An 11,421-nucleotide genomic window follows, 5' to 3' on the forward strand; every position below is an offset into this window, starting at 1 on the left:
GCCTTCGGTTCTGGCCTTTGGGAGGGAGAAACATCGTCAAGCAGATCGTACACCAATGCCACAAATGCTTCCGAGCCAAACCGAAACCGGTTCAGCAATTCATGGGCGATCTTCCGGCATCTAGGGTTACCATCTCTCGTCCATTTTCGAAAACTGGGGTCGACTATTTTGGCCCTATTTACATTCGACCAGGTCCTCGGAGAACAGCTACTAAGGCGTATGTAGCTATTTTTATTTGCCTCTGCACTAAGGCGGTCCATATGGAGTTGGTGTCGGATTTGTCCACCGATCGTTTTTTGTAGGCACTGAGGAGATTCATCGGGCGTCGTTCGTTGTGTTCCGATCTGTATTCCGATAACGGAACCAATTTCGTCGGCGCACGAAACAAGATGCGGGAATTCCTACAGCAGCTGAAATCACAACAACATCGGGATCACATAACCAAGTTTTGTGATTCGGAAGGAATCAATTGGCACTTTAACCCACCTGGTGGTCCACATTTTGGCGGTCTTTGGGAGGCCGCGGTTAGATCGGCCAAACATCATATGCTGCGGGTCATCGGAGACACACCAAAGTCGATCGAGGACATGCAAACACTTCTCGTTCAGATTGAAGCATGTCTGAACTCGAGACCCATCACACCACTTTCTGACGACCCGAACGATCTGGAAGCACTCACCCCGGGACACTTCTTGGTCGGGTCTTCCTTGAGAGCACCACCCGAACCAGATTACGACGAAATTCCTGTAAATCGGCTCAACTTCTGGCAGCAAATTCAGCAGCAACGAAAACAATTCTGGATCCGATGGAAACGCGAGTACTTGTGCCAGCTTCAGGCCCGAGTGAAACGTTGGCGACCATCCACACCGATAGCTGTTGATGAGCTTGTCATCATTTGCGATGACAACAAACAACCGATTCACTGGAGGATGGGACGAATCGTTAAGGTACACCCAGGTGAAGACGGTGTAATACGAGTCGTGACCATCAGGACTGCGAATGGATTATTAACACGGCCAATCGAGAGAGTCTGCATATTACCGAAATTCGAGGAAAAGGGTCAGCAAATACCATCGGAGGAGCCAGAGCCGATTCAACCATAGTCCATCCCGGAAACCATCCCCATCCCGCCCGAAGAGGTTCTCCTTTTTTCTATTTTCAGAAACTGCATTTCTGGGTGGGTGAGGATGTTGGAGAGCGAAGTGGACATATCACCCCGAGGTTCCCATACCACATCTCACATCCGTGAGATATCAACCGATAGCCGCGACGACTGATAAAGCGAAGAATGATAACAACGGAACTGATAAGAGAGCGGAATAATAGCGATCATCTCAACTGGACCCGACGACCTATGACGTCATCTACGTCGATCAACAGCCAGGCCATCGGGATGCTGGTAGTCAACAGAGGAGATGATCAACTAGTTGCGATTGGGCCATCTCCAATCTCGGACGTAGTATTTAGGATCTATGTTGAATGTTTAGATAGTAGTTTGTAATAAATTAAGTCAAATTAAAGAGTTGTGATTTTATGTAAAATATGGTCATTAAATTATTTACGGTAATTAAACGTGTGTTGAGTTTGTTAAATCGCCGTTAACTTATTTCGAGAACAACTCCGAACATTCTGTGGTTGCTGCTAAGTGCTATACAGTGCACAATCTCCACTGCTCAAAATCCCACCCGGTCGATGTTGGTGCCTGCCCCGAACCTGAGCTATCGAAGAACCATCCCAAGGATTCAGGTACCCAACAATTGTCAAAATTGTCAAAATTGTCAAAATTGTCAAAATTGTCAAAATTGTCAAAATTGTCAAAATTGTCAAAATTGTCAAAATTGTCAAAATTGTCAAAATTGTCAAAATTGTCAAAATTGTCAAAATTGTCAAAATTGTCAAAATTGTCAAAATTGTCAAAATTGTCAAAATTGTCAAAATTGTCAAAATTGTCAAAATTGTCAAAATTGTCAAAATTGTCAAAATTGTCAAAATTGTCAAAATAGTCAAAATTGTCAAAATTGTCAAAATTGTCAGTCAAAATTGTCAAAATTGTCAAAACTGTCAAAATTGTCAAAATTGTCAAAATTGTCAAAATTGTCAAAATTGTCAAAATTGTCAAAATTGTCAAAATTGTCAAAATTGTCAAAATTGTCAAAATTGTCAAAATTGTCAAAATTGTCAAAATTGTCAAAATTGTCAAAATTGTCAAAATTGTCAAAATTGTCAAAATTGTCAAAATTGTTAAAATTGTCAAAATTGTCAAAATTGTCAAAATTGTCAAAATTGTCAAAATTGTCAAAATTGTCAAAATTGTCAAAATTGTCAAAATTGTCAAAATTGTCAAAATTGTCAAAATTGTCAAAATTGTCAAAATTGTCAAAATTGTCAAAATTGTCAAAATTGTCAAAATTGTCAAAATTGTCAAAATTGTCAAAATTGTCAAAATTGTCAAAATTGTCAAAATTGTCAAAATTGTAAAAATTATCAAAATTGTCAAAATTGTCAAAATTGTCAAAATTGTCAAAATTGTCAAAATTGTCAAAATTGTCAAAATTGTCAAAATTGTCAAAATTGTCAAAATTGTCAAAATTGTCAAAATTGTCAAAATTGTCAAAATTGTCAAAATTGTCAAAATTGTCAAAATTGTCAAAATTGTCAAAATTGTCAAAATTGTCAAAATTGTCAAAATTGTCAAAATTGTCAAAATTGTCAAAATTGTCAAAATTGTCAAAATTGTCAAAATGGTCAAAATGGTCAAAATTGTCAAAATTGTCAAAATTGTCAAAATTGTCAAAATTGTTAAAATTGTCAAAATTGTCAAAATTGTCAAAATTGTCAAAATTGTCAAAATTGTCAAAATTGTCAAAATTGTCAAAATTGTCAAAATTGTCAAAATTGTCAAAATTGTCAAAATTGTCAAAATTGTCAAAATTGTCAAAATTGTCAAAATTGTCAAAATTGTCAAAATTGTCAAAATTGTCAAAATTGTCAAAATTGTCAAAATTGTCAAAATTGTCAAAATTGTCAAAATTGTCAAAATTGTCAAAATTGTCAAAATTGTCAAAATTTTCAAAATTGTCAAAATTGTCAAAATTGTCAAAATTGTCAAAATTGTCAAAATTGTCAAAATTGTTGTTGGAGAGCGAAGTGGACATATCACCCCGAGGTTCCCATACCACATCTCACATCCGTGAGATATCAACCGATAGCCGCGACGACTGATAAAGCGAAGAATGATAACAACGGAACTGATAAGAGAGCGGAATAATAGCGATCATCTCAACTGGACCCGACGACCTATGACGTCATCTACGTCGATCAACAGCCAGGCCATCGGGATGCTGGTAGTCAACAGAGGAGATGATCAACTAGTTGCGATTGGGCCATCTCCAATCTCGGACGTAGTATTTAGGATCTATGTTGAATGTTTAGATAGTAGTTTGTAATAAATTAAGTCAAATTAAAGAGTTGTGATTTTATGTAAAATATGGTCATTAAATTATTTACGGTAATTAAACGTGTGTTGAGTTTGTTAAATCGCCGTTAACTTATTTCGAGAACAACTCCGAACATTCTGTGGTTGCTGCTAAGTGCTATACAGTGCACAATCTCCACTGCTCAAAATCCCACCCGGTCGATGTTGGTGCCTGCCCCGAACCTGAGCTATCGAAGAACCATCCCAAGGATTCAGGTACCCAACATTTTGGTCCTTCGAGCCGGAAGAGGACCTGACACGGCTCAGGAACATCCGGAATCGCCACCAGATCCATCCTACGTCCCGGTAAATTCAAAAGCGCACAGGGCGCTTTTCATCAACGGTTACAATACCCTATCGCCATTGCACCTGCTGCACGGCGGTATTGTTCATCACTCTCGACGCCATCGTACTGCCGAGTTGGCGTCGCATCATCTCCGTCTGGGCGCCATTCTACTTGAGCGGCGCTATTGTACACAACTTTCGTCGCCATAGCATCTCTGAGTTGGCGTCGCATCATCCACGCCTTGGCGCCATCGCAACTGAAGATGCTATTGTGAAGCCATCACAGGGGACTGAGACAATCGGAGAATCATCGTCAATGATCAAACAAATTTTGAAGCCAATGATTGAATTTGTTATAATTTGTTACAATTTGTTAGAGAGAATTAGAAGGTTTCAGTTAAAATGAGAGAAACCGGTGCTCAGAGAGAGTGAAAATGTGCTAATTGTTGCAAATGTTGCAAATTGTTACGATTTGTTAAGCAGTTGTTGAATTTTGATCATTACCATTCCAAATGCAAAGAATTCTCTCTCCACTGCAATCCCTTGAGCCATCACACTGCTGATTGGGTGCTTCATCATCATCGAGAATTGGAACAATTCTTCATCGGTCGGTTGGAATCTGGTTTTGGATCTTCGATCTGGATACTGAACCTGCGGATTCACCTGTTTTGTAAGGTAATTAAATTATTACACAAGTTCAGTATATGTCCGGTCGAAGCCAACAAGAACGATTCTAACTCCCTATTTCGACATCTCATCCTGCCTTTCGTGCTACTGGAGCACAATCATCATCAACGATCAACTATCCGAAAAACGAGTGACGGTGCCCACCACTGTTCTTCGAAGACTGGCTGCACTAGGGTGCACAATTTTGAGGAAATCCGCTGGTGTGCTGAGACGAAGAGGAGGCGCCATTAAAGGTTTCTCAGGTGAGTGATAAATTAATCACTACACTTAGTATATGTCACCGAAGCTTGCAGAATATACGCACAAAATTAAATTGAAAATAAATCCTCTTCAACTCAATACACACCGCATCCCTGTGTTGCCTGCTGAGGCAACTCTTTCTGGCTGAAGTCTTCATTGCTTTCTGGAAGTTGGTCGCAATAAATAGTCTTCTAGGTAAGCTTTGCAGTATATGCCCAGCCGAAGCTTTATTAGTTTGGTACTACATGGTCATCCCCCCCTTCCTACAACCCTCGCCACACATTTTGCCTGAGTTTGAGCCGACGATTGCCAAGGACGTTCCACGCTGATTTTTTGAGACAGTACGTTGTTTTGCGCCGTTAATAGTTTCGTAGGTAAGCTGCACAGTATATGTCAGCCGAAGTTGAATATTCTGGAGACTACATCATTCCTTTCACCATTTCCCGAAATATCTACGAGCGGAACCGAACGTCGTGCCAATTAATCAGCGAGTAAAAATCGTCGACACAGCGAACTACAATGCCTGCAGCATCGAAGAAGGTTGCCCCAGTGCCTCTCGAGGTGCTCACTACTAAATATAATTTCATTCGATGCAATTTCAACGATATTTGGAGATTTGTGGAGAAGTTTAACGAGGATTGTTCGGCCAGCTCGATCGAAGTTCGGCTCGAAAAACTTGATGGTTTGTGGGAGAGTTTCAATGAGACTATAATTTCTATAATTTCTCACGAGGAGTACTGCGCGCAAGCCGATGCGTACGAAAACGAACGGCTCGAATTCAGCGATAAATTCTACCATGCCAAATCTTTTCTCATGGAAAAGATGAAGATGAAGCAGGAACTATCTGGTCATGACCAATCTGCTCGTGCAAACGAAACGGTTGCTCATCATTCGCTAGACCATGTGCGCCTACCGCAAATCAAACTCCAAACTTTTAACGGGGATATCGATGAGTTGCTCAGCTTCCGAGACCTTTTCACGTCACTCATCCATTGGAAAACGGACCTTCCCGAAGTGGAAAAGTTCCACTACCTCAAAGGCTGCCTCCAAGGGGAACCCAAAAATTTAATTGACTCTCTTCAAATCACCAGAGCCAATTATCAAATTGCTTGGGATACTCTTTTGCGCAGATACAACAACAACAAACATCTGAAGAAACGCCAGGTTTTATCGCTTTTCAATCTGCCTACCCTCAATAAGGAAAACGCTTCGGAATTGCATTCGCTATTTGAATCCTTTGAACGCATAGTCCAAACTTTAGACCAAATTGTTCAGCCAACCGAATATAAAGATCTCCTTTTGGTTAATCTTCTTACTTCGCGACTCGATCCAATCACGAGGCGTGGTTGGGAGGAGCAGTCGTCATCAAACGAACAGGATACGATTAAGGAGTTATTGGAATTCCTTCAACGTCGCATCCGGGTGCTGGAAGCACTACCCACCAAACAAGCTGAACCAAGGGGACCTCAGCTGGTCAACAATCCATCGCGACCAAGATTGCTGCCAAGAATTAGTCACAACGCCGTCCAATTCTCGGGGAAGCAATGTGTTGCATGTAACGCACATCATCCACTTTACACATGCTCGACTTTCCAAAGGCTTAAGGTAGCAGATAGGGAAGCTTTAATTCGATCACACGCGCTCTGCAGGAACTGTTTCCGGTCAGGTCATCAGGCGAAGGATTGTCAATCCAAATTCTCGTGTCGTTACTGCAAGGCTCGGCATCATTCGATGGTCTGTTTTAAATCCGACGGGGAGGCAAGGCAGGCGTCAAGGGAACAACCAAGGAGACGAGAGGAAGCGGAAGGATTACACGTTATCCAAAATCAGACAGCCAACTTGGCGGCTTCTGATTCTACGGCTAACACTGCATCGCAACGGTTTTCATCACAGGTTCTATTGGCTACGGCAGTAATCCTACTCCAAGACGTCGAGGGCAATCAATTTCCGGCACGCGCACTCTTAGACTCGGGCTCTGAGAGCAACTTCCTCTCCGAACGAATGAATCAACTGCTTCAGGTTCCGCGACAAAGGGTGGAGATCTCTATTCTGGGAATAGGGCAAACAGGTACGAGAGTAAGGCAGAAGGTTAACGCTATCGTTCGATCCCGAACAACCGATTTCAAACGCACCATGAGCTTCCTAGTCCTACCTAAGGTTACCGTCAATCTTCCCACGGCTAACGTCAACACACAAGGATGGAATTTCCCGGAAGGTATAGAGCTGGCAGATCCTACATTTTGTTTCTCGTCGAGCGTCGATGTGGTCCTAGGAATAGAGGCATTTTTCGATTTCTTCTCTACGGGTCGTAAACTTTCATTAGGCGACAACTTACCATCACTAAACGAGTCGGTCTTCGGATGGGTAATCAGCGGTGGTAATTCCAATCCAAGTCAGCCTCTACGCATCAACTGCAACGTGTCGACTACTGAAAACTTAGACGCTTTGATTTCTCGCTTTTGGTCCAGCGAAGAAATTGAATTTCCCAACAACTACTCACCTGAAGAATCACGTTGCGAGAAAATGTTCTGCAAAACCATCGTACGAGAACCAGGCGGTCGCTACTGTGTCGGCTTACCCAAGGATGAATCAAAACTGAAAAACCTAGGTGAATCAAAAGAAATCGCTCTGAGGCGCCTCTACGCAACCGAACGTCGATTGGCACGCGACGAGGAACTACGCAAGCTGTACGCCACGTTCATGCGCGAGTACGAAGAAATGGGTCACATGAAGAAGGTTGAACCCCACGCTGCAGTCAAGAGATGTTACCTACCTCACCATCCGGTGATCAAATCATCGAGCACCACGACCAAACTGAGAGTAGTGTTCGACGCTTCCTGTAAGACGGCTTCCGGTACCTCTCTAAACGACACCCTTCTTGTTGGCCCGGTCGTACAGCAGGATTTACGCTCCATCATTCTACGTTCGCGTACCAGACAGTTCATGTTGGTTTCGGACATTGAGAAAATGTTCCGTCAGATAAATATACTCTCGGAGGACAAACCTCTTCAGTCAATTCTTTGGAGAGAATCGCCACTAGAAGAAGTTTCTACCTACGAGCTAAACACCGTAACATATGGCACGAAACCAGCACCATTCCTGGCCACGCGTACCCTTCAGCAGCTAGCGGAAGATGAGCAGCATACTTACCCATTGGCAGCTAAGGCTCTCAGAGAGGACACATACATGGACGACGTTATCAGCGGGGCGGACACGGTGGAGGAAGCAACGATACTGAGGAAGCAACTGGTGGATCTCACAGCCTGTGGAGGATTTCGGTTACGCAAGCACGCCTCGAACTGCTTAGAAGCGCTGGTTGGACTTTCGGATGATGATTTGGCAATTCGAATTGAAAAGGGCATTATTCTTGATCCGGATCCATCGGTCAACACATTGGGACTAACTTGGTTGCCCATAACTGATGAGCTCCGCTTCCGCTTCGAAATTCCTGCTATTGAATCGAACGACATACTTACCAAACGGCGCGTGTTATCAATTATCGCTACCCTCTTCGATCCTCTTGGTCTGATAGGAGCAACAATCGTCAAGGCTAAAATCTTCATGCAGCTATTATGGACTCTAAAAAACAATCAAGACGAGTGCTTGGGCTGGGACGAGCCCCTACCATCGACGGTGGGTGAGGAATGGAAAGGGTTCCATTCACAACTTCCTCTCCTTAATCAACTGCGGATCAATCGATGCATCATAATTCCCAACGCGGTGAATGTGGAAATTCACTGCTTCTCCGACGCTTCTCAAAAGGCTTACGGAACCTGCTTGTACCTCCGGAGTACGAACGATGAAGGACAGATTCTCACCAGAATACTCACCTCCAAATCTAGAGTCTCCCCTTTGCGGTGTCAATCAATTCCTCGGCTGGAATTGGCTGGCGCTCTCCATGCTGCTGAACTATTCGAAAAGGTGAAACATGTTCTCAATTTAAACGCATCGACTTTCTTCTGGACCGACTCAACATGCGTTTGGCGCTGGCTTCAAGCGACACCAAGCACATGGTCAACCTACGTGGCCAACAGGGTGGCAAAAATACAAAATTTAACGGAGGGATGTGAATGGCGTCACGTTCCAGGATCGGACAACCCAGCGGACCTCATCTCGCGAGGAATCACACCGGAAGAGCTCATGCATAATCGTTTATGGTGGAATGGTCCACCATGGTTGGAAAAGGAAGCTGAAAATTGGCCAAAATCAATGGATGTGAGGGGCGAGGAAGGAGATGAGGAAAGGCGCCGAACTGCCCATGCAGCTGCATGCGCCCAGAAGGGGGAATTTAACGAGTTCTTTATTGCTAAATTCTCTTCTTATAACGAACTCATCCGGAGCACTGCAGTGTGGCTTCGTCTTATGAATATTATTAGAAAATCTCCTCAACAGACGGTGCGCGGACCACTCACTTTGATGGAGCTGAAAGAAGCAGAAATCCGAATTATTCGAAGTGTTCAGCAAGAAACATTTGCTGAAGAGCTCAAATCACTCACCAAGGATGGAACTGTTCATAGGAGCTCCAAGCTGCGATGGTTTCATCCGTTCGTTTCCAAGAGTGGCCTGATTCGGATTGGTGGACGACTCAGCAAATCGGAAGAAGCAGACGACTCAAAGCACCCTATTGTGCTACCAGCACGACATCGGCTCACCAGGATGATCCTCGAGCAATACCATCTTCGGCTGCTGCATGCGGGTCCTCAGCTCATGCAGCTCAGCAACATTCGCCTTCGGTTCTGGCCTTTGGGAGGGAGAAACATCGTCAAGCAGATCGTACACCAATGCCACAAATGCTTCCGAGCCAAACCGAAACCGGTTCAGCAATTCATGGGCGATCTTCCGGCATCTAGGGTTACCATCTCTCGTCCATTTTCGAAAACTGGGGTCGACTATTTTGGCCCTATTTACATTCGACCAGGTCCTCGGAGAACAGCTACTAAGGCGTATGTAGCTATTTTTATTTGCCTCTGCACTAAGGCGGTCCATATGGAGTTGGTGTCGGATTTGTCCACCGATCGTTTTTTGTAGGCACTGAGGAGATTCATCGGGCGTCGTTCGTTGTGTTCCGATCTGTATTCCGATAACGGAACCAATTTCGTCGGCGCACGAAACAAGATGCGGGAATTCCTACAGCAGCTGAAATCACAACAACATCGGGATCACATAACCAAGTTTTGTGATTCGGAAGGAATCAATTGGCACTTTAACCCACCTGGTGGTCCACATTTTGGCGGTCTTTGGGAGGCCGCGGTTAGATCGGCCAAACATCATATGCTGCGGGTCATCGGAGACACACCAAAGTCGATCGAGGACATGCAAACACTTCTCGTTCAGATTGAAGCATGTCTGAACTCGAGACCCATCACACCACTTTCTGACGACCCGAACGATCTGGAAGCACTCACCCCGGGACACTTCTTGGTCGGGTCTTCCTTGAGAGCACCACCCGAACCAGATTACGACGAAATTCCTGTAAATCGGCTCAACTTCTGGCAGCAAATTCAGCAGCAACGAAAACAATTCTGGATCCGATGGAAACGCGAGTACTTGTGCCAGCTTCAGGCCCGAGTGAAACGTTGGCGACCATCCACACCGATAGCTGTTGATGAGCTTGTCATCATTTGCGATGACAACAAACAACCGATTCACTGGAGGATGGGACGAATCGTTAAGGTACACCCAGGTGAAGACGGTGTAATACGAGTCGTGACCATCAGGACTGCGAATGGATTATTAACACGGCCAATCGAGAGAGTCTGCATATTACCGAAATTCGAGGAAAAGGGTCAGCAAATACCATCGGAGGAGCCAGAGCCGATTCAACCATAGTCCATCCCGGAAACCATCCCCATCCCGCCCGAAGAGGTTCTCCTTTTTTCTATTTTCAGAAACTGCATTTCTGGGTGGGTGAGGATGTTGGAGAGCGAAGTGGACATATCACCCCGAGGTTCCCATACCACATCTCACATCCGTGAGATATCAACCGATAGCCGCGACGACTGATAAAGCGAAGAATGATAACAACGGAACTGATAAGAGAGCGGAATAATAGCGATCATCTCAACTGGACCCGACGACCTATGACGTCATCTACGTCGATCAACAGCCAGGCCATCGGGATGCTGGTAGTCAACAGAGGAGATGATCAACTAGTTGCGATTGGGCCATCTCCAATCTCGGACGTAGTATTTAGGATCTATGTTGAATGTTTAGATAGTAGTTTGTAATAAATTAAGTCAAATTAAAGAGTTGTGATTTTATGTAAAATATGGTCATTAAATTATTTACGGTAATTAAACGTGTGTTGAGTTTGTTAAATCGCCGTTAACTTATTTCGAGAACAACTCCGAACATTCTGTGGTTGCTGCTAAGTGCTATACAGTGCACAATCTCCACTGCTCAAAATCCCACCCGGTCGATGTTGGTGCCTGCCCCGAACCTGAGCTATCGAAGAACCATCCCAAGGATTCAGGTACCCAACAATTGTCAAAATTGTCAAAATTGTCAAAATTGTCAAAATTGTCAAAATTGTCAAAATTGTCAAAATGGTCAAAATTGTCAAAATTGTCAAAATTGTCGAAATTGTCGAAATTGTCAAAATTGTCAAAATTGTCAAAATTGTCAAAATTGTCAAAATTGTCAAAATTGTCAAAATTGTCAAAATTGTCAAAATTGTCAAAATTGTCAAAATTGTCAAAATTGTCAAAATTATCAAAATTGTCAAAATTGTCAAA

At 43.6% G+C, this 11,421-nt stretch overlaps 2 protein-coding genes across 2 annotated transcripts; both read left to right on the forward strand.

The window, feature by feature from the left end:
- Nucleotides 1–389: 389 nt before the first annotated feature.
- LOC129741122 (uncharacterized) lies at nt 390–1,103 on the forward strand. Its single transcript, XM_055732827.1, has one exon. It carries the CDS (start codon nt 390–392, stop codon nt 1,101–1,103), a length of 714 nt encoding a protein of 237 aa, XP_055588802.1.
- A 4,103-nt stretch (nt 1,104–5,206) lies between these two features.
- LOC129741123 (uncharacterized) lies at nt 5,207–10,516 on the forward strand. Its single transcript, XM_055732828.1, has 2 exons — nt 5,207–9,538; nt 9,716–10,516. The coding sequence occupies exons 1-2, from the start codon at nt 5,207–5,209 to the stop codon at nt 10,514–10,516; spliced, it is 5,133 nt and encodes a 1,710-aa protein (XP_055588803.1).
- Nucleotides 10,517–11,421: the final 905 nt, after the last annotated feature.

The sequence above is a fragment of the Uranotaenia lowii genome, chromosome 2, assembly GCF_029784155.1.
Source record: "Uranotaenia lowii strain MFRU-FL chromosome 2, ASM2978415v1, whole genome shotgun sequence".
NCBI classification, from domain to species: Eukaryota; Metazoa; Arthropoda; class Insecta; order Diptera; family Culicidae; genus Uranotaenia; species Uranotaenia lowii.

Excerpts from the sequence above, each read along its gene's own strand:
- LOC129741122 (XM_055732827.1), top strand. The coding sequence starts at position 390 with ATGCGGGAATTCCTACAGCAGCTGAAATCACAACAACATCGGGATCAC.
- LOC129741123 (XM_055732828.1), top strand. The coding sequence starts at position 5,207 with ATGCCTGCAGCATCGAAGAAGGTTGCCCCAGTGCCTCTCGAGGTGCTC. Across the intron at positions 9,539-9,715 it reads GCGATCTTCCGGCATCTAGG|GCACTGAGGAGATTCATCGG; the intron begins GTTACCATCTCT and ends CGTTTTTTGTAG.